At 39.0% G+C, this 24,193-nt stretch overlaps 2 protein-coding genes across 4 annotated transcripts in view; one reads left to right on the top strand and one right to left on the bottom strand.

Annotated features, from left to right (window-relative positions):
• The first annotated feature begins 3,058 nt into the window (after positions 1-3,058).
• On the top strand, positions 3,059-7,570 carry LOC138028950 (zinc finger protein 724-like). Its single transcript, XM_068876597.1, has 2 exons — positions 3,059-3,251; positions 5,746-7,570. Exon 2 carries the CDS (start codon positions 5,783-5,785, stop codon positions 7,034-7,036), a length of 1,254 nt encoding a protein of 417 aa, XP_068732698.1. The 5' UTR covers positions 3,059-3,251; positions 5,746-5,782; the 3' UTR covers positions 7,037-7,570.
• A 2,311-nt stretch (positions 7,571-9,881) lies between these two features.
• LOC138028876 (uncharacterized) overlaps positions 9,882-24,193 on the bottom strand; it is a 14,446-nt gene continuing 134 nt past the window's right edge. Inside the window, exons 1-4 of one of the 3 annotated variants that reach the window (XM_068876496.1) lie at positions 23,813-23,912; positions 20,542-20,810; positions 15,933-16,110; positions 9,882-12,126 (exon numbers count right to left, since the gene is read on the bottom strand). In XM_068876496.1, coding sequence (XP_068732597.1) covers positions 10,558-12,126; positions 15,933-16,110; positions 20,542-20,768 — 1,974 coding nt within the window. In that variant the 5' untranslated portion in view covers positions 20,769-20,810; positions 23,813-23,912 and the 3' untranslated portion in view covers positions 9,882-10,557. Of the gene's footprint in view, positions 12,127-15,932; positions 16,111-20,541; positions 20,811-23,737; positions 23,913-24,193 lie in introns of those variants that run through there. The other 2 variants (XM_068876494.1, XM_068876495.1) reach the window with 2 other exon arrangements.

Below are 24,193 nucleotides of genomic sequence, written 5' to 3'. Positions count from 1 at the left end.
CAATCCACACACCAGTATCACTTGACCATATTGCGGACTTAACTTTAGAGCTCATCGAGGTCAGCTGCTTTTTTGAAGTTGACCGCTGACCAGGTACTGGGTTTCGAAAGGAAAGGAACTTTATTTAGGTATCTACTCGTTCTAGCTCTGGAGCACTAATAGCCACGTTCGATATACTAAAATTCAGTCCCAAACTGAAACAAAAGGCATCATCTCGAGGCTCTGGGGAATAAACTCATACAAATCATTTTATTTATTCCCTAGAGCCTCGAGATGATGCCTTTTGTTTGGGACTGAATTTTAATATACAAAAAGCAATAATAATAATAATAATAATAGTAAGTTTAATTTATATAGGTAGCTCCTATACAAAAAAATTAGCTCTAAGCGCCTTACAACTGAAAAGCTTGACACAACTAGACAGTCCTAATGAACATCTCCGAGTTTGCTTTTTAGACTTTTCAAAAACTTTTGACCGTATAGGTTATAATAACATCGTTGTCCAAAAGCTTTTTAAACCTTAACGTTAGACTTTGTCTGATCCCTTGGATCATCAGCTTTCTATCTGATAGAAAACAACGCGTTAAGTTAAATCAGACATTTTGTGACCACCAGGGGACCAAATTAGGCCCGATTTTGTTCCTCATGCCATGTCACCTAATTTTGGAATGTAGAAGTACGTGGATGATGTCTCGTTGTCATAGAACCTTAGTAAGGGTAGCTTATAGTCTAGTACACTCGACTGTATAATATACACAAGGAAAGGTTCGTTAATACAAACGTTATATTTTAAACAGAGTTAACTGGAGAGAGTGTAGTGTAACGTAAAGTGCTAGATTTCTATCCCATATGAACCATGTGACCGTTAGCCCTACTGATGGAACTGGGTCCACACAAGGACAGAGAAAAACTCTGACCAGGGTGGGAATTGAACCCACGACCTTCGGGTTAGATCTCCGCCGCTCTACCTACTGAGCTACAAGGTCAGACGGGAGCAGGCCGTGGGAACTGAAGATGTTAAAGTCACGGCAATTAACATGTACAAGTACAAGGAAAGGTTCGTTAATACACACGTTTGCCGTGTAGCACTTATATTTTAAACAGAGTTAAGTGAAGAGAGTGTAGTGTAACGTAAAGTGCTAGATTTTTATCCCATATGAACCATGTGAGCGTTAGCCCTCCTGATGGAACTGGGCCCATACATGGACAGAGAAAAGACCAGGGTAATAAACAGGTTGGCCTCTGGCAACTGGATTCTTCTTAACGCTAAGAAATGCAAGGAAAAACCCCATTTAGCCCCCTTAACAACTGATGATCAACCGTTAGAAGTGTAAGCTCACATAAGGTCTTGGGGCTTATTTTTCAGAATGGAATGAACACATCGCATCAGTAAGGCAACGAAACGCTTGCATATTCTATGTGGTTTACGTCGGGGCGGTGTCCCAGCAGCTGACCTAGTCTTAATTTATGAGTCTTTGATACACTCTATTTTGGAATATAGCTGCGTAGTCTGGCATTATGCTTCTCCTTCCTATTTGTCTGAACAGCTCGAAAGAGTCCAGAAAGGAGGTTTTGGTATTATCTATCCCAAACAAACCTACAACAGGGCACGTGAACTTGCTGACCGCCCAAGGTTGGACGTACGCCACAATGATCTTTGTATTAGAACTTTAAAGAAATTTGACGGGAAGGGCCCTCTCTCAAAGCACCTGACAACGACGAGGGTGAGCATGCATGGACGTACGATTAGAAACCCTACCCACAGAGCCCTATATAAATGTAGAATGGAGCGGCTTAAAAGAAGCTTTTTTCCTAGTGCAATATTTTTAGAATTTATATTTTTATATAATCTTTATAATTATTCATACGTTTTTATTGTTTTTTATTGTAAACAAACACTGTAATTCATTTTTAAATGCGAAAATTTGTTTCAATAAACTATTAATAAACTAACTAAAAGCTAGCTTTTAGAATCTCTGTACGGTGGCCAATTTACATTATCAACTCCGTTGATAAAACCAAATTTTTGTATACTACTTCCCCACCGACGCAGCACCACAGTTTCTTTAGAACCTACCCCTTCATTTATTAATAAACTTAAACTTACTATCGCTGTCTTCAAAGAATTAGGTACGTTGCCCGATGTTAATGACGACTCAACAATTTTAGTGATGGCTGGAAGTAGAAGATCTAAGTAACTTTGTAAATTGTAGGAAGAGGATCCACATCACATGACTTAGAGGTTATCTTCTTAATTAGGAGATGTAGTTCATCTTGACTGATGGTGGAGAAGTTCGACAGTTCACCTTGACAACAAGGCGACTCACGAGGAAATGGAAACTCAGACGTTGGTTGAGGCAATAGTTGTAAACTTTCACGTATGGTTACAATCTTGTTATGGAAGAAGTCATTGAATATATATCGCAAAACATAACTACATGGTCAGGTTAGAATATGTAGACATTATTATCTCGTACTTACGTTAGCAATTTTTTGTTTTGCAACTTCTAAATCAATTTTGTGACTGTAAATGACAAGCGACACATGTGACCCAGATTTAAATCTTCAGTCTTTTAATGACCATGGGATATTTACATTTTCTACAGGTTTTCAAGAACTGAAGAACGAAACGATTTTGAAGAGGAAACTGAATGAAAGAGCATCGAGATATATTCACTTTGAACTGAAAAACATCAGTATTGATGAAAATAAATTCCCATTTCTGGCTTAAAACCGCATTGCAGCGATTGCAGTGTATTTTTATCATCTTATGGAAATACGCAAATAAGCACCGTACCGGGGCTGCGGCCCTTATTCGAGGGCGGCGCTTATTAACTTTTCCGGTCCATGTGCGGCGCTTAATCGAGGGCGGTGCTTATTCAGGGACGGCGCTTATTCGAGTGAATACGAGCTGAAATAAAACGACTGGATATGATCAACCTTTCTTGTTCAAATTCCGGTTCCGGTTCCTGATTTTCTCTCTCTTGGGGGCCTGTTCTCCACTATGACTTCAGAGCTAACCAGGTAACCGCCCTGTTTCATGAGCTACTATTCCAAAGTTACTATTGCATCCGACATTGCATCCTTTTACGTAATTTCTTGATGCCGATAGACTTCAAAACAAGGGGCTAACCCCACCAAAAAAAGGAACGTTTGACGATTTTGTTCTTTTAAATACGCCGGTCCGAAATGACCGCCGTTTTGATGTTGGCAGTGCTTAAAATATAAAGCTCCATCGTGCGCTGTTCGAGGTACGACTTTTTAATTATTTATTATTTGTAGCCTAGGAACTTGGTAAGTGGGGTCTTTTTTACTACTCAATGTGTAATTTTATAATTATTGAGGTGCTGACTTATGGCCTGGTGATATTTTTGTTGCTACAAAAATATGGAACCTGAGCCACCCAAAAGCCACAAAACCAACTAAATCGACTGAACCTTATCACAACTACCAAAGAAACACGTTACAGTATTTAACAATTAGACCCGTACCCTGCAAGGGCTCCGGGTCAATAGCCCATGAGGCAAAGCCGAATGGGCTATTGAACCGTGGCCATTGAGGGCGAAGGGTCTAATTGTTTTAGTATCACCCAACTACATGTAGTCGATCGGACAGAAAAGACAATAAAGTTAGCAAATGCAAGTCAAGGAATTTTTATCTGGGAATAAAACGAAAGAAAGCGTCAAGCTTTTCGCTACTCGAGGACTATTAATAATAGTCCTCTGGTAGCATAGCCAATCAAAATGCAGGATTTGCATTAGTCCGCTAGTTGGGTGATACTGAAAGGTTATATCAATCAAGTCATATTCTGCTTTATGTGCGATACTAAGTATCGAATAATATCACTGAAAAGAGCCATTTCTTACTATTTTTCCGCACTGATAATTAGTCAAACCTCACATAATTTATATGTACATGAAACCACCAAATTATTAGTACTTTAGAATCTACTGCTGTGACCACCCGAAAATCTCACCGTCATCACTGACACTAATTGGCCACTCAGCAGGGGTGGATCCAGGATTTTTTCTTTTGGAGGGAGTGCACCACTAAGGAATGCCGTGGCTGCGCAATTATTGATGATGAAATGTAAGAAGTCATGTATGTTAATGAAATTGAGTCCATTGGAAACACGGAAAAAATGTAAGTTCCAGATGGGATTTGAACCCACGACCCTTTCTGATCTGCAGTTTTAGTTGGTCACCATAGTCTCCAGTAGGTGAGTGGTTAGTCTGTCGTAAGCATCCAACCAGATCATGGAGAGGTGTTGGTTCAAATCCCATCTGGAACGTGGGTTTTTTTCGAAGTTTCCATTGGATGCAATTTCAACAGGGCTTGAAATAATTTCCTGGCTGATGCCGGTCAAGTTGTCCAGCCAAATCTGTGTTTGCTCGGACAAGAACCGATTTTGTCCATACAAAATGTGCATTAGAAGTAGCTTCACAATCAGTACAAGAGGGGAAAGTATGACCCGGGGACATAGCCAGGCATGGCACCGGATTTGGTGACTTTCACAGAAGGAACCCTGGGGACAAACCCACAGGATTAGTAACACCAACAGCACCACCGCCATCTTGAAATGAATGACTGTAACAGTTGTTTCCGTAAAGACTGGGTATGAATAATATGGTACATGTTTCAAAATGGCAGGTGAGAGAAAGCCAATGGTGTGTGAGTTAAATTATATTTGGAAGTGAATTGATACACTGGACTTTGTGACTTGAGGCTTCACCTGAAAACCATTGACATTATTCAAAAGTTAGTGGAATATTCTTTTTTGAACAATCAACACCTATGAATACTTTTAAACAGTGAGATGAAATTGCTCTCGACCGAGGATCTTTTTCTTTTTCTTTCTTTTTTTTGCTACGGTGCAATAAGTACCCCGGTACATGTAGCATCTTGCAGGTTTTGCAATGTTGTGTGACAGTAAAACAATATTATCACTGGTAATATACAATACTGTATTGGGCAGTTTGATAATGTTTACAGTGTGACTGGGACAACCGTGAACACCTGCATGTAAAATAAGGAATACTTATTGTTTTAAAGCCAATAATGTTTGTCAGGACTTCACATGCCAAAACCGAAAGGTGAATACATGTAACGGTTATTATCACCCAACTAGTGGACTAATTCAAATCCTGCATTTTGATAGTCCTCGAGTAGCGAAATGTGTGGCACTTTCTTTTGTTTTATTCCCAAATAAATTTTTCTTCAACTTGCATTAAAAAATTTGCTAACTTTGTTATTGCCTATTCTATCCGACTAGTTGGGTGATACTAAAACAATTAGACCCTTCGCCCTCAAGGGCCACGGGTCAATAGCCGATTTGGCTTTGCCTCATGGGCTACGGGTCTAATTGTTAATTAGTTGAAGGACATAATTTTCTTTGTTTAGGAAAATCGTTTTTCCCTAGTTTGTTTCAAGTTACATGTACATGTACCTATTTTATTCGCAAAATGACCAGAATTACATGTAGCTCAAATTAAATCTTATTCAATTACCCAGACAATCTAAAGCCGACACAATTATTGCCGCGCAAACAACAGTATCAAAACATTCTGCGATTTAGCAAGTAGATTTCCGATGCGTGATTGGACAGAAATAAGGTAAACATTCCTGATGTCTGCTTTCACGGTAGCACTGTATTATTTTCATGTTTAGAATGTTAAATACTTCTGCAGAAGTGATTCCTTTTGTTGTGTATCAATGGATATCCTTCTCCTATCCTGTTATTTGTAGAGAGATGTTAGATGAAATGTAAACCTCCTGGCTATAAATGGATGAAGAATTAACCTGCTTGGGAGACTTCACATCTATAACTCATAGTGAGAGTTTTCATTCTTCAGAACATCTTACGAAACATGAACTGGTCCATACTGGCAAGAATTCCCATGACTGCAAACAATGCGGTAAGAGTTTTGGGGACTCAGCAGCTCTAAGGATACATGAGAGAGTTCATACTGGGGAGAGGCCTTATAAATGCAAGCAGTGTGAAAAGACTTTTACTGTAGCTGGAAATTTGAGGACACATGAAAGAATTCATACTGGAGAAAAACCTTACGACTGCAAACAGTGTGACAAGTGTTTTAGTACTGCAGCAAGTCTAACTGCACATGAAAGACTTCATACTGGATTGAAACCTTTTAAGTGCAAGCAGTGTGACAAGCGTTTTAGTGTAGTTAAACACTTAAGAAATCATGAAGCATGTCATACAGGAGAGAAACCTTTTGACTGCAAGCACTGTGACCAGCGCTTTAAGCATAGAGGAACACTCCGAACCCACAAAAGAATCCATACTGGTGAGAAGCCTCATAAATGCAAAGAGTGTGGCAAGTCTTTTATTCAGACTTCGAATCTTCGGAGGCATGAAAGAACTCACACTGGAGAGAAGCCTTATGAATGCAAACAGTGTGGAAAGTATTTTTCCCAGGCTAAAAATCTGAAAAGGCATTACACAGTTCATTCTGGAGAGAAGCATTACCTGTATGAATGCAAGTACTGCGACAAGTGTTTTGGCCAAGCAGGCAACTTAAGCCGACACTTAAGGGTTCATACTGGAGAGAAGCCCTTCAAATGTAGGCAATGTGGCAAGTGTTTTAGTGATGCACAAAATCGGAGGAGACATGAAAGAATCCATTCTGGACAGAAGCCTCATAAGTGTGGCCAGTGTGGTACATGTTTTAGTGAGGCAGGAAGTTTGAGAAAACATGAACTTGTCCATACCAGAGAGAAGCCACATGCATGCAAACAATGTGGCAAATGTTTTAGTCGTGCAGAAGATTTGAGGAGACACAACAGAATCCATACTGGAGAGATGCCTTATAAGTGTAAGCAGTGTGGAATGTGTTTTCGTTATGTGACAAGTTTCAGGAAACATGAAAAAGCCCAGGAGTGTACTATACAGAACCCTGAAAACAACAACATTGAAATGCACATCTCTGTTATGGAAGAACATGATTCACACAATAACAAAGAAATCTGTTGGTCGATTTTGCAGGAGGGCTGCTTAGAAGTGAGGTCAATCTTCTAATGAAATCTAGAATAGACACACGGTGGATAACTACAAGTAAACATTGATTGAATTTTTCTGCTGCCTTTACAATTTGTCAAACTTACAGTATGAAAGAAAAAACTACAGTGATGGTCCATGCGCAGTCACAACATTATAGTACTTCCAAAGTTAAGTGATGTCTGATGTGTGGGATTGTCTCTGACAGTTTTGTAAATTGATTATTAGATTCACCTTTTATTGTTTAAGCAAGTTTTAGAGCTGAAAATCTTAACTTTACACTATAAATCAACCAATTTCAGAAACTGAGCCAATTTCAGACCCAGGGTGAGGGAAAGAATCTTTTGTTCAAAAAGCACCAAGTTACAGTGTAACCCTGATGTGTAGAGCACTTGTGCTGGATTATAATTATACAGTACAGTACATGTACACTGTATTAAAGTTTGAGAGTTACGGAACAAACCTCTTCACTCCACTTGTCCCAAATACATTATTTTTCTTATTTTGTGAAGTTAATTGAAATTTAATGGAATTAATAACTTGGAGCGATTGTGGTCAATAATTTCTTATTGTTGTCATTGTTTGCAAATGCCTCGCATTCCTTGTGCTTTGGGTTGTGGAGCTTTAATTTATCGTTGTGGCAGGAAGAAGGAGCATTTTAGTGTCCCCCCCACCCCCCTACTTTCCACTGGTGATTGGTGCCTGTCTTCTCGGAGGCATGAGGGCTCATGGCTGGATTGTCAGGTTTTGCCAGCCATCGGTGCAGTCTCCATCTATGAGCTGGCTGCGGGCCAACAGTGGAATCTCGACAATGTCTCGCGCACTCATCCTCCACAGAGAGACACAGTAAATGTTGTTAATATAAGACCTTTTTTCCTGAAAACTTACTTTCCTACATGTTACATGTAAGTATGCTTTGAAAGATGGGGAAACTAGATCTAGTTCAATCCATGACAAGTGGATTCAATACTTGGTTGACATCACAAATGATTGCAAAGTGGTGGTATAAACACTAGCAAAACCAATTGAGGTATCCAGTGGATAGTGATTTACCAAGTGATAGTGCTATCCACCCTTCAAACAGCTGGGGCCTGGAATTTTTTTTCATTTGGAATAACGAAACAAATTGCACTTGCCTTACAAGTTCATGCAATTTTGGTAGTCTTTGAAAATCGTGTGATTACCTATACATTATGGCACTGTAAGATGGGAGGCATATGAAGCTAATTTTACCACCCAGCTGGTGAGCATCACACAACAGATTTCTACTGTACTTCTAATTACAGTAGAGTATGCCCTTTAAAAAAACAAACAAACAAGAATACGGTTGTTAAAACTAAGCAGAATTTACCCTCCGTGCGGGAAATGTAGATTCTGCACAACAGTTTGACACAATAGGCCATTTTCGAGTTCATGTCTGCCTCCTCTTGAAAGCGAGTCTATTAAAGCGCAGAGGTTTGCTTATGAAAATATTATTAGTTTTCATTCGATACATCATTATGTAAAGTAGAACTACAATTACCACCACAAAAACTTTGTTCACGTATTTAAAATCATTTTGAAGAGGAGGAAGACAGTGGCCTAAGTTTTCTTGTTGTTCCAAATATGGTACTTTAGCAAATTGAATATTTGGAAGCTTGTTTCCCAGCACACAAAGGGCCGTTACGTGTTTCAACCCTTATGGGTTTCTGGTAATGGTCAATATGAAGTCATTCAGAAGACAGGCAAACAAAATGCTGAAACACAAAATTATTACCTGATGCGAAAATTTGGTCATTATTAGATCCATTGTATACACTTTCAGTCTATGGGAGCTACATTGATAAAACAATCTCTTTAAACTCTACATGACTGTATTTTTGCACTTTGTGAGGAGAAACCTGGAGGCATTTACATGAGTCATGAACACTGAGATCACAATGTTCAACTTATGTTAATTAATCAAAAATTTCCCTTGCGGGAGTACATGCATAAGACAGTAGAGAATCACCCCAGCCGTGATAGCCTGAGAACAAGTCCAACAAATGAATGGCACGTTCCTGGTCAAGCTATGGTTTTAATTTTGGCACCAATCCCTTTATAAATTATATCGCACAAGCCTTTTGTCTTTTAGAGCCCCTTTACAGGCTAACCAAGCAAGCAAGAGTAGTACTCCAGCATGACTAAGACTTAGGGCCCTTTCCTTTTGTCAGAACTGGCCGGCCAGACCCGTCAGTTTGCAAGGAAAATGCAACGATTTGAAGGAACACTTTCATGATAATCCCTCATATTCTTCTGGAGGAGTATAATAATATCATCCTCGAAGTGTGTTAATTTGAAAGCATTGTAGAGTTAGTCCTTCCAAATGCCCGGTCTGGTCGATCAGTTATGTCAAATGGAAAGCGTCCTTAGAAACAATCTTACACTATAGCAGTACAGTGTATAATATACCGAACAAAAAAATGGCTGCCAATAAATAATTATTATTATTATTTTTGTCTTTGTGAAAATTAGTCTGACTAGCCTTAAAGTGGTACTAGGAAGAAAATCGCATCTTTCCTAAGCCATTTTAAAACATAAACAAGTAGTCTGCGTGAGAAGAAAAATGCTATTTACTTTTTTCAATTATCTCTTTTGGTTCTAGAGTTTTTAAAATATGCAAATTAGCCAAGTGATGACGTCATACAGTCAACCAAATTTTGTTCAAATATGATGAAATAAGATATCTCAGCCAATTTGTATCAGAAATTTCTGACTTTTATCAGTAGGATTGTACTAAATGTTCTCCACAATATGAGCTTAACAGTTCTGTTACCATGGCCTCATATGGGGGTCCAGACCTCCCCCCTATTAAAAGCTGTTCTGGCCACCTGTGGCGTTCCACTCTGATAATTGCTAGCAGCACTTCCTATGCATGATCCAGCAAGCATATAAATATGTAAGCTCGTGTTTGTGGCCTTGTTTGACATTTTTCAAGCTGAAAATCATGAACATACATGTATTGAAATCAAGTGGGTGGGGACTGGAAAAGAGTGAGTTGCCATGGGAATAGAATTTTTTACAGCCATAGGTGTGTTTCCGCAAGAACTATTAGACTACCAAGTTTCAATGGTCTGCGCTGCAAATTGGCCAAAGTAGCTCTATTATTTTATATACTCAATATAATATTGGGTTGAGTGTATGACGACATCAGTCATCTCATTTGCATATTTTACCCATTTTATCTCCGGAACTAATGAAGATATTTGCAAACGGTAAATGGCGTTTTTGTTCTTTCATGGAATTCTATGTGATACGCTCAAAAAATCAAGGGGTAAAAATTTGATCATTGTACCACATTAAGTTTTAAAGCCAACATTTACACACGTTAATGAAGCTAGTGAGGCTAATTAATGCAAAGACAAAATAATAATTTTTGGCAGCTATTTTTGCATTTGGTCAATACCGTACATAGCATCTTGTATTTTACAATTCTGGCTGAATAGTTCAATACTTAGTTTTTTGGCGAGTGGCTTGAATGGCTATAAACTCAGATATCTGAGAATTCTAAGAAAATGAATCAACTACCTATTCTGAATACCACTCATCCTGGAGATTTGCTGGCCTGTTATAGGAAAGAAACTCTTTTCAGAGTTCCTTATGGGATGTAACATTGTTGGAGACTGTTCCTTGCTTTGATTTGTGACAGAGTGCCGTGATGTGTAATTGGCCCTGACAAGACCGTGTTTTGCAATCCGTGAAGATCTTGAACTCCTTCTGTAATAATTACCCGAGTTTCCTGATCTCCTGGTTATATCTTGTGCGCCATCATCGTTCTTCACATCTGAGCTCCTATTGGCATGAGTACTTATTTCTGCATGAAACAACTTTGGTTCTTTCCCTTCAGTGTGTGAGTAATATCCACCATAAATCTGAGAAGCATTTGCCCTCTGACTCGATTGACCACCACAGTGAATGCGATGCATTGAATAATTATTATTCATCATATAAAACATGGGAAGTGCTTGTGACCGCTGTGTATAGCTTATCTTTGGATTTACAGATGACTTGAGGGATGTTTCTGGATTTTGTTCCTTTGATGCCTGAGTGGGAATGGCTCTTAAGTAGTTATTAAGGGAAAGGTTACTGATTTCTCGCTTTAAAACAAAGGTTGCTGTCCCTCGTTTCACTGCCTTTTCCTGGCCAACTGCATTTGTCTCAGGTGTGGAAGATCTTCCCATGTTATCATTTTCATCAAAAATAATCATATTATCTTCCACGTGATGATTTTCTGCAGCACTAACTAATTCCCCATCAGATTCACTTGATTGCTTACTTAATACCTCTTTCTTCTTGTCCAAAGATGAATTTCTGCATATTGAGGAAGCTTTCTCCTTTTTGTCCACTCTTTGTTTTCCATCATACTCTAAATCTACTGGATCATCAAAGGTACCAAACGGTATGATAAACACTGGGGATGGCTCATTCAATGTTTTTGGTTCCTTATCTTCATTTTTATCCTGAGGCTTGCGAGCCTTCTTTGCAGTATATTTTTTCATGAGAGGGAGCTTAATGAATGGATTGCCATCACCTGAGACAACCACCTTGGGAGTTTTGTTTCTCTGATGGTGTGAAAATAATGAACTGTCCGCAATCAAAGCAGGAAACCCTGGATTATTATTAATCTGCTCAGCTTTACCAATGGGATCTACACCACTTCTTGCAGTGTTTGCAACATTTCCCCCAGATACAACAATTGGCTTCTTTGCAATGGAAATGCCACGACCTCCACTGAACTTCTGAATCTTTTCTGATAACAATTTTTCGCTTGACCCTTTACAAATTTTTCCTCGCAAATGTCTAGTTGTGCACTTGTGTCCACAGTCACCTGGTCTGCTTTTCCTCTGCTTACACGATTTCATTCGTAGACTCCCTAAATGCAGAATTGATGCCAGTTCATCTCCAGGTGCACTAAAAATGTCATTTGTGTGAACTTGATCTCCTTCAGTCCTCCTTGAAGGGATACACGACTTGGCTTTGCATCTTCCTGAAACGTCTTTGTTACGTGGATGGGCTGATTTGGAGCTGTTAATTCTCATGGACTGACACCTGACAGCATCAAAGTATATGTTCCCTCCATAACCTTGCCAAAGCTGGAAAAATGAAAAATACAAATTGATTTGTGGTAAGTTATTAGATATACTGTAAGCATAAAGTAGATCATTTTTATATTAATGGATTTCTGTTAAATATGAGAATTCAAATGCAGATGGCTCTCTTATCAAGGAAATAAGGAGGAAATATTAATTAAAACAAGGATGCAATACAGTACAAGAATTAGTCTGACTGAAATTTCCAACTCCTTCCATGTCTAGCCAATCAGAATCCTAAAGCTTAAGCTATGGTTTTTTCCTATAAGAACCTCTTCACTTTAAGGAGGCTCGAAAGGGTTTTCAGCTGATTGGGTGCATGTAAGCAACACACGCAATTCTAAAGCTGCCTGCGTCTGCTCAATTGATTCATATTGAATCACATTGAGCGTGAGTCAATCTCACGCTCTCACGCAGACATGGCCATTTTTCATGCATTGGCACTTTTCTCAAAGGTAACTCGACTACCTTTTAAGCTTTCAGAAGTGCTCATGAGTTCCGAATTTGTTGGCCTTCTGACTGGCACTGAACTTCGGCCAATGTTCAATCTGTTACTGTTCGACCAATTTTTTTGTTTCTTCAGGACTTTCACCCGTTCATATATGAATAATTATTATAGGCCGGCATGTTAGCTCAGGTTGACCATAATAACATGGGCTCTCTTAGAAGGCAGCATGAAAGAAACAAAATGGTGGACAAGTGCAAATTTCAAAGCATGGGAGCATGCCCCTGGAGCCCCTTAGAATTGTTTGGCGCCTCCGGCACAAGAAACACAGGCCACTTGCACCTAAGTTTGGTGCAATCTCCAGCAAGCATCTCACACTCTGGAAACTTAAGACTTGAGAGCTCTGGGCAAGTCTTCGCGGAACCAGAAAGTTGTGATATAGAAAAAGCAAAAGCAACTTCATAAAAGAGAACTAGCTGGAGTTTCAATGCGATTAATTAGGAGTACTGGTCGAAAACATGGGTGCGAACCAGATGGTGGACAAATGAAAACTCAGCAGCAAAATCAACAACATCATCGCCTATACCCGGCTGTGACACTGCTCCTTTAACCTCCATCCTTAACATCAGCACTGCACCGATGAGACCCAGAAGGTCTCTAACAGTACTGTTTGCATTTACATAAATCTCTTTGGCATTACAAAGCTTTTGCTTCAAATGTCCAAATTGAGCACTCTACAAGGATAATAAGTCAATTTGCCGCTAGCAATTGCGCATGCTCACTAGCTCGCTAGTTTGCGCACTCTGGCATGGCTTAGATGTACCACATGTGTGGCACATTTGGGGTGGCTTTTTAAGCTTAACATCCACCCTAGTCATTATTAGCACTGCACTGATGAGGGCAAGAAGAACTGTCTGCAGTTAGTTATCTGTATAATATCAAGATGCAGTGGGCAATTTTTATAATCCTGCTACAGAACATTTTAATGAAATACATGTAAGTGTCCCTGAAAAACTTGACTGACAGGCTTGTTATTAAGTAAACGATAAAGACTTCAAGCTGGCTAACCTTTATGAACAAAATTATTTAAATTCAATGCTTTTATTATATTAATATGTATTATTTGAGGGTCGTACAGGGGGGGTCTGTCGCACGGTTCACGAACAGAAAAAACAACGAATCACGGATCACGGATATCAAAATTTCATTTTCCCGAATCACGGAAATAAACAAGTAAGATACTCCTTTTAATAAACTTCTCTTAGGCAAGAAAGAGTGTTTGGAAAAAGCAAAATCGTGAAAGGCTAAGTAAAGGCTGCATATCGTAAATCACCTACCTAACTCACTCTCGTTGGACGACTCTGACCATTCGTCCGCTTCGCATTGAAATATCATAGGGGTTGACAAGCCTGACTCACGCTTTCCACCCACGTGTTTTAGCCTTTAAGGAGGCTCGAAAGGGTTTTCAGCTGAGTGCGCGCGCGTACCCACACACGCAATTCGTAAGCTGCTCGCGTCAGCTCGTGATTCAAATGGGTCACAAGAAATAAGCAAATACCGCTAATTTCGCTCTCCTTTCTTCTAATTCCTACGAATATAAATAGACATCTCCTATTCATGAAAACTACGAAATTCTACACAAACGGGTTAATGGTCATTTAAATCCGTTTGTGTTGACCTTCAGCTCAACTCGCGCGTGCACTCGAATGAGCGGGTGACGCATGCGTAAATGCCGATCTTGTAACCCCCTCATTTTTCCTGATTTTGCAACTTTACTCGTTTATATCTCTGCTTCCCGACGGTGAATTTGTCTTTCAAATTTAAAAAAATTCTGAAACTGAAAAACTGAAAAAAAAATTAGAGGCACATTTCAAAAAAACTTATTTTTCTGAAAAACTGACCTACAGATTTTGTTGAATTTTAAATATTTTAGAGAGTATTTCTAACATTATCTGGTAACACTAAATGGGAAAATTTCACCGTCCCGTTTCTTGAAAAAAGGCAACATAAGTTGATTTTAAGGCTCAAAGAAATGCCTAATATCGTTGCCATGGTAACGTTATTTTGGAGGAAAATATAATGTGAGAAATCTACGATGGGTACTTAATACCCTGGCCAGATTTCGCCTTAATATGATTACCCTAACTGTATCTAAGGACAGAATATGCTTATTTGATTGAAAAACGGAGAAACTATTTCGAGCCTCCTTAAATCTCAGAGTTTAGCTTTTACGAGTGGAGTCAGGAGCCCATCACCCGCAACTTTCATACAGCGTCTGTGAAACAGAGTTTTCACAAGTAAGGTTATTTTTAGATACGCCTTTCCCGCGAATTAGTTTTCAAAAGCCAATCAGAAGCGGTGCATAATTAATAATAAACTTATTAATTATGCACCGCTTCTGATTGGCTTTTGAAAGCTAATTCGCGGGAAAGGCCTATCTAAAAATAACCTTACTTGTGAAAACGCCGTTGCACGAAAATAGGTACGTTGCACGCTCCCGGTGATGGGCTCCTGGTGGAGTGATCTCTCCTCGTCCCATTGCTCTTGTGTATTTATCGCAAAGGCCTTACTGCCATCTTTTCCCTTTTCAAGGCGACACAATTTAAGTTCAACACAGGAGCCGAGGCCACGTTTCTCAGCCTCTGCCTTTATTCCGGCAAATTCCGCGAACTTTTTAGTAAACACTGCCAAAGATGAATGTTCGTCTGTAATCGGAAAGCGAACTCGTTCCTTCTCAAGCAAATGAAGCGAGCCCACATACTTCGGGTCCACGTAAAATATAATACACTCGACCCTCATCGACCTCATCGTACTAGACGTACTTGTCCCTGCCATGTCTCGGAAGTTTCGATGTTGCGAATCACGGTTCTTTGACCTCCCGTGACAGGGGAGACGATAGGAGTCCATGATAGGAATGCAAAGCACGTGAATTTGCACAATGGATTACTTTACGATATATTATGTGACGTCTTGTCACATTTGATGTTTTCAGTCTAAGAAATCTTCCGGAGAACTTGCATCTCAAAAATCACGCAGAATAGAGTAGTAAAATCACGAATATCGGTTAATAATTCAAGTTCTTCACGAATCACGCAAGACGTTCAGGTCACGGATCACGAAGAATAATTTATTAAATTCACGTTTCACGGAAAATAAAATCAGCTAATCACGCATCACGAAAATACCCCTGTACGACCCTCTTATTTGTATTATTAAATTCTATCTGGCACACCATTTAAAAGATTGTACTGCTCAGTTGATGACACAAATCTATCAGCCAATTGATACATTACATGCGCATCTATCCTATTAAAACTGGAAATGCCCTGCAAAAACACATGGTGAATGATCATGTCCTTCCTACCTTCAACTCCTCACCACCAGCACTAGGGAGTTGACCAGCATGATATGACAAAGATGCTGGGGCTGTCTTGGGTGTGACTGATGCAGTACCATCCCTAAAACTGTTGTATGACAAAAGTGACACATTATCACAGTCACAGCTTGCTTTTAGGTGACCACTCTCCTCTTGAGCATCATTTCTAAAAAAAAAAGGCAAAAACCAAAAAGTGCACAACGTTAAACATTTAAAGAGCCTTTAACACTGAATAATATGAATGCCTTGCTTGTGAAATGTATCCGGAGCCCCTGCTTGAACCTGAGATCATTCGCATTTCCTTTCCATAAGCCAAAACTGATATTCAAATAGTCTATAATCCTACTGTAGATCCAGAATTCTTCATCAAATACTCATCTCAAAGAAAGAATGCCGTAACATTATTATTATATAATGCTGCCCTTTTCACCAGTCTTGAGTTGCTAAAACTAGGAAAAAACTAATTATTATTTTGCAATAATTATTATTGCAAAATTAGTTTTTATTTTTAGTAAATTATAATATACTACTAAGACTGTAGGACCGGTATAGCCTAGCTAGAAGTCGCATCATGAGATATGTCTGTACATAGTAAAGTTCATTGGTGTTTGTCTTATCAACTACTATTTTAAAAAAAATCTGTCTTCTTAACCACCAGCAAAAGAGTTAATTTAACTGATGACAGAGTTTCAGACCAGCTTTGGCCAATCACAGTCTTCCAGTGGCCAGAGACACCACCCATGTAAAAAGTCAGGCGGGATGCCGGTGGGATCCCACCAATCCCACCTGGGATCCCGGGTGGGAATGGCGGGATCCCGCCATTCCTGGTGGGTTCCCACCATTCCCACCCGGGATAAGAAATTAATCCCACCCGGGATCCCGCCTAAAACACGGGATTAGGCCATCCCACCTGGGATCCCGGATGGGATTTATGGATCCCACCCGGGATCCTAATATCCCACCTGGGATGATCATCTTCTCAGCTGGGATCTTTGGCGAGATTCATATATCCCACCTACCCTTGCATCAGGAGCCCGGCCAAAAACCCGGCTAGCCTGGCAAAGGCAGGCCAGGCCAGGCTTTCCAGGTTTTTAGCCAAGCTTACCGGGAAAATGCGGCCTGGTAAAGCCCGGCAAGCATGGCTACAGCCAAGCTTTCTCGGCAACCTTGGCCACCAAAGCTTGGCCTTCCTGGCCTTGTTACTTCCAAGGCAGAGCTTTCACTGCAACCCTGGTCAAAAAAGCCAGGCCTTAAGATTCAAGCCAGCCTTGACCTGGCTTTTTTGAATTTCTAGGCCATAAAGTGTTTCTAAAGTCTTCAAGATTACAGACATTGACTGCAATTTAGTGTAACATTGTCTGTAATTACTCAGTGACCAGTGACCTTAACCAAACTCTGTGGGCTCAGTTGAACTGTCTTTGAAGTAACAATCTTTAAATGGCCTTGATGATGTCTTGCAAAATATGATGATGTTATGGTTTAACGGCCAATTATCTTTAATGTAGCAAAGTAAACATTATTTTATATCTCACACTTGAACATGAATAAAAAATTATTATATTGACTGTTCCTAAATTTGACACCTGAGACTAAACCTTTGCACAATTATTCTTAGATGTACAGGGTCTCTGATAAAAGAGCTATGTAAATGATTTAAGTCCTTCTCATTCTATCACGCTAAAGTACAGCTGTAGTCACACTGTTCAGCCAAAATGCCTGGACTTCCCAGCCTTCCAAGATTTTTAAGCCAGGCTTTTCTGGATTTCCAGGCCTAATTTTTGGGAAGTAAAAGCTAAAAGGGCAATGTGGACTTAAGATTTTATGGGAATCTTTAAGAATTCCACTCAATGATTCAACTTGAGGGTCACTTGAGCGAGTTGAAATTTGTGAAAATGTTGTGCAATAGTACTGAATGTGCCAGTGAGACAATAATCCAAGTTTAAGTGCCCTTTTAGGATTTGATTTCATCTGGTGCCTTGAAAAAATGAGCTTTAACTTCAACCTTCAATACATGTATATACAACAAGGTTTGGTCTTATTCAAAGCATGCCAATGTGAATGCGATATTTTTCGAGTTAATTCACCACTCGTAATATATGTACTTTGCTTAAACAATGTCCTTTAAAGGCCCCAAACTTTGAACATAAAATCACTCTGTACACGGAGAAATAAAAAAGAGATCTTTTATTCTGATGTTCTATAGATAATGTGACAAATATCATCAACGGATTACCTTGTTTGATGCTCTCATAATCGGCCTTATTCCAAAAGGAACATGATGCATTACTCTTGAAAATTACACACTCCAAGTCAGTACTAATAATCCTTTGAATGAACTCCATTATCTTTCAAATCTTGCCCATTTATAATGAATCCGTGGAAAGATTGTCATCCTCCGCCATCTTGAATAACATGTGGAGACCGGACTGGAAACTAGTGAGCCCTTTTCGTTTTGGTCAGCAGTCAGTGGTAACCAGTCCAGCTCCTACAGATTTTGGGCGGTTTTATTCAAACGTTCGTGTATCAACGATCACACGTTTGTGCATGGTGACGATTTTTTGGTTAGTTTTACTCTTTAAATCCTGATCCAGGCAAAGAAATGCTTACAACAACTCAAGTAAAAAGGTAAGAGTTAACTTTAAGCGAATAACATTTGATTTGATGCCTGATTGTCTTTAAAATGAGGATTGGTTTACAGGTATATAGCATTCACATTTTTCACACCTCAATTTGGTTTAAATGCTATAACCCTGTAAAAAATTGATAAACCTTTAATGAAGAATAATGAAGTTTTAGAGCAAATGGTTTGGAAAACAAGTGCTCATACTGCAAGTTATATGTATACGATTGACAAATGATTCCTTCTCGTAAACATGCTAAATGCTGTCACTTTAACTATTGTAATCAATGCAGAAAATGCCTGAGAAAGGTATTATTGACGTCTGTAAGTAAAGAGATCCAAATTTATGAGTTTACTCTTCATACACTTTAGTTGTAATAGAAATGATCAGTGCACATGATTTAGCGGAATCAGTACATGCATCTTTGAAGTATAATAATACTGTATATACTGTATTTTTTTAAGTTGCCATGAAAGAGTATAAAGAGACAGTTCCTGAAAAAATCTTTGATGGGACAGCAGGGAAAGGTCCTTTACAGCAGACAAAAATGCTTAGCAGTCAATTCTGTGTCCTCAACCAGTTATGGTTTGAATAATGATGTATTTAAGGATCTCTCCTTGCAGACTTGTTTTAGTTCTGTGGTTTATCATGTTTAAAAGCTTTTTTCGTATTTTATTTTAAAACATGAATTTAGGTACTGCATTGACCTCTGTATTTTATTTTTTTGCCTGTGAGCTATGGTAGTAACTGTTACTGTTAATAGCTTGACTGTAATGGATTTTTTGTAGTTTCTAGCACATCTCTGATTTGCTGGAATATTATTTTACAGGAGCAGGATATTATAACCTTTTTAGTTTTTGCAGTTTCTGAAATGTAATGATCTGTACACAAATTAATACCCATTGAAGCTGAATGTGAAACTGTGCTACTTGTTTGTATGTTGATTAAAGGACCTTATTACTTCAGAAAACTGACCAGTGAATGTAGTCCAACACTAGCAAGAATCACAGCTGTTCACTGAATATATGCCGTGGGACAGGATGGGAATTGCGTGAAAAGTCTTGGCAAGGCTTGACTTGCCAGTTTTGACCCTGGCCAGTCATAGCAAACCATTTCTTTTTTCGCTTTCCCTTTCCAATTTTGGCCCCGGCCAACCCCGGCGAGGCCAGGCCAGGCTGGCCCTGTGGCCGCGGCTTCCCAGTTTTTTTTTATCCCCTGGTCAACCCTGAAACCCTTACTGCAGCAAGAAGCCTGGTTGGCATATCAGAATTCATACAAGCCAGCACTAACAATAGCATATGTGATCCTGGGAGGATGGTACTGATCCTGCCTGTCATCGTAGGTGGGAGGGCCTCTTTAATCCCACCTGGGATTAAAGGTGGGATTCCACCTGGTTTCCCAGGTGGGATTGTTGGGATCCCACCTGGGATCCAGGGTAGGATTGGTGGGATCCCACCCAGGATCCCAGGTGGGATTGGCGGGATTTCACCCGGGATCAATGGTGGGATCCCACCTGGGACGTTCCATAATCCCGGTCGGGATCTCAGCTGGGATCCCGCCAGAAAAAGGTGGGATCCCACCTGGGATGAACATGGGATCCCAGGTGGGATTGGCGGGATCCCGCATCTAATTTTAACATGGGCACGGCTGCCTAGACAGACTAAAATCATTCAGTCTTTAATCTTACAGACCAGTCAGGCCTAAGAAAGACTAGAGTACTTATAAATATGATTCACCCGGGATGGACATAACACAAAGCACTCCAAGTTGACTGAGACTGAGGATGCGTTTCAACTCAGATTGTTCAAACATCTGTCAATTTAAGACTCAATGACAACAATCCTTAAAGTTTATACTTAATTATATCATTTTTGATATGAGTCCTGTAACCATTTTCTACTTAGAGTACAGCATTGGAATGTTTCATTATCGCTGTATTGGGTAAAATTAAGCCAGTAAATCAATGGAAGACTTACATGGTACCAGTAATGCCGTTTGGGACAAGGACATTTAGCGTGATCCCAGGTTTGTTACGTTCCGCCTCATCATCGTCCCATTTACTGAGGTACTTGTCATTTGCATAGTGAATGATCATCTCCCTTCTGTCATCGTCATCACAATCACTCTCTTGATAACCAATACAAGTGTCATTTGGGTGATGTGCATCACTTTGGTTCATTGTAAGACTTAGCTGTAGCTTCATTCGTGCTTCCCTTTTTAATTGGTTCTTCCCAACTTTTAACACCTGAAATGAAACAAACACCTTTAATTACAGCAGTGCTGTATCGTTGCCAAGGATTTGGATAATGCGGCTCTGAATCTTTCTAATTACTGTAAGTCTTACAACAAATCTTTCCACTGAAACTGCACAACTGCATTCATACACATGCACATAGTTATTAATTTTTTTTTTTTTTATACATTTATGATATTTTAATTAGTATTTTTCTTATTAAGGGGCTTTTAATATTTGTGTGCAAAAAATATATGAAAGAAACAAAAGACAAGGACTGTTCGAGATCGCCTGAAACAGCAGACTGTAAAATGCAGACTGGAGATGAAACAACCTTAGAACCCCTTTACTAATGCCAACCTGTAAATTACGCCTTAAATTAGGCCTAAAACAATGTTTAGATCAGAGTTTAGCATGAGTGAAGGTTTTGGGTTTTATGATGTGCATTTTACTCCAGTGGCCCCAGTTGTGCATTAAAAGAGAACTTTATCGGGTAGATATGTTAAGTCACTATCCACAGTAGCAAAACAGTAAATAAAATTCAATCTGCACAAAAGATTTCAGTATATTAAAGGCTAGGGGCAGTGTCATGCTTAATATAATGTGCTGTCTTTAATTAGGTCAAAAATGGGTAAAATCTAAATGAGTACTTTAGCTCACACGCAGAACATTCCTGACACCGGCAAGATATGAAATGTTATATATAATTATGGCACAAAGAGCTAATTCGCACTTCGTTTTTGCTGTTTTCGGAAAACACTGTGTCCAAACTTAAAAAAAATTGACCAGTTTTTTTTCAAGTTTCAATTCATTTCTATCCTCTTCATCCTTGGTTGCAAACAACAAAGAAAAGCTTCAGTGCACTTCAATGGTTATTGGCAACAAAACTACAGCATTATTTTGTGGTTTTCATTGATGTAAAAACTTGGACGTCTTTTTGTGTTTTGAAGTTTGACTAAAATAGCGTGAAACTGCCCTTCAATTAAATGCCCACGTAACTGTGAATAGGCACTGTCTAGGGTTAGCATATCCAAGTTAAAAGGCATGTACAAAAGCCTTAGTCAATACTTAACATGGAGTATTTTAATCATACTCTAGATAAAGTGGTAATTATGCAGTCTTTGGATAACTGGCACCTGGTCTGCTGAGTGCATGTACTTTTTTAATTGCACTTTCCATATCAAGCAGGAGTGACATGTTTATCCCTTATTATTAATTAATATATGAAGGAGCTAGCTGGGTTATCAGGATCATACACCTCTGTACCTGTTGTATTCAAGACGTTCATCTTTGAAGGAACGTTTATTAAGTGCTAAATTTAGTTGTCTTTATCAGATAAATGCAAGGATGAGTTCCAAATCCTGCAAGTGCAAATTATGAAAGACCCAAAATGATCAGCTGTAGACTTCCGAGAGTAACGAGTCGAGAAGAAAATAATGTGTCATACTCCAGAGCTTCAAATTCATGTCCATGAAGCTCCTTAATTAGAATACAAAACATGCATTAAGGTGTGTCCATTAGGCCTACAACTGGCAAGTGTGCTGGATTATAAATCGGCTACACTGTAGGTGTACAGAAACTGCATTGTGCTTAAGTGTTTTGGATCAGCTCTGCCCAGATATTTTGAATTGGGTTCTGAATTATGGACTCAGAGGGAGAGAGAGAAATGTTTTGCACTGCCAGAGTGCAGAAAAATCTCTTCAAAGCTGACTTCCTTTGCACAAGATTGCTAATCCTACGCAGGCTATGCAAAGGCCTTTCTGCTTCACATGTCCAAAATAAATTGAAGTGCAAATTATAGGAAAGGGGTTTAACTTTCACTGTAAAATTAATTAACCCATTGACTCCTGTGGGTTCCCCATGCATTTACGAAAATTAAATCGTCTGGCATTAGACAGAGTAAAATAGTCTGGCTGGTTTAGGCTGGTTTAGGTGTCAAAAGGTTAACTATACATCAAAGCTATGACCAATCAGCAGGTAATATTTGAGTCACATGTACTCCTGACTGCAAACCCCAGCACAAATCAACTGGAGTTGATGAATTATTAAACAGCACATGGATTTAACTTTTAGTACAAATTCCTGCTCAGCTAATTACAGTCATTAAACTTTTGATACAGGTCTCTACAGTGTATTCTGAATTTATTGTTTTACTGTATTTCAAAGGTGCGATAAGATATTCACATCCGATCTGAAATGAGCGTTTACATTTATTATTGCACACCGAAGGCGAGCCATTGTAAACACCCATATCTCCCACCTGGTTTCCCCAAGTTCATTGACCAATATGTTACAAGCAATAGACATACACATGTACAAAAGCATGAAGTACTTGACTGTTAATTTGGGTCTTTCATTCTAAGAAATGACAATGACCCCACAGCGTCTATGTATGTAGCTTAAACCCTACACATGTTTCACTAGAGAAAAATGATCCTATATAAACACTGGAGGTACATGCAAAAATAATAATAATAACAAGACAGTGTGATCAGGCTACATAGAAAAGAAATTTAACATTATAACATGAGGCAAAAAAGGACGCCTATAGCAATCTCGATTTAATACCTATCAATTAATTAATTAAAAGAACCTCCACATAGCAGATGGAAGCATATAAAATGAACTTTCTTATATAAACAACCGAAAAGTGCACTCAACTTCTGTCAAAATATCATTACCTTACTGTTGTACAGTAAAATATATTGAAGTACTGTACTCAAGTATTAAATATTGTGAGAAATTACATTTCTATATATGCAACATGTACATGCCGGTCTTCTAACTAATAATTATAAGTTATGCATCAAATGCGCTGAATAAAGTTGCTAGTTTTGTTGACAGATTAAACCGCGTCAGGTTGCCAACATCGATCAACTTCCCCTTAACGCACCGATAGCCTTAACTTATCAAATAAAGGTGAATAATAATATACTTACTCACGGTTTGTCCACTTAATTGTTGCTTCTGCTTTTTTGTTCAACGAACATTGTCACGATAAAAAAAGACATTACCTTGTGTTGTTAGAATGAGTACTACACAAAGGCGCACTTGATTCGCGATTGACTTGCGTGTCGCCTTTCGAATGTTGACAAGAGCGTGCGGTGACCTTCCATCGCAACCAAATTATGCACAAAAATAACAAAAGCATTGCTTCATTAACATGTATGAGTCTGTTACTCACTTCCCCTTAATAAAAAGCGCATTTTAGAGTGGTAATTGGCAAACAAAAGCGAGAAAAGAATAAAATTATCACTTAGGTGTCGCCAACCATTATATTTAATTTACTATCAGAAGTGTCAACAAACAAAAAGGTTTTATTTTTCTGCGGTCAGAAAAAGTAACTTTGATATCAAAATTTAGTGTTATAAATAGAGAGTACAACAACAACAAAA

Source organism: Montipora capricornis, chromosome 13, assembly GCF_036669925.1.
Source record: "Montipora capricornis isolate CH-2021 chromosome 13, ASM3666992v2, whole genome shotgun sequence".
NCBI lineage: Eukaryota > Metazoa > Cnidaria > Anthozoa > Scleractinia > Acroporidae > Montipora > Montipora capricornis.
This window is presented reverse-complemented; position numbering and strand designations above follow the sequence as displayed.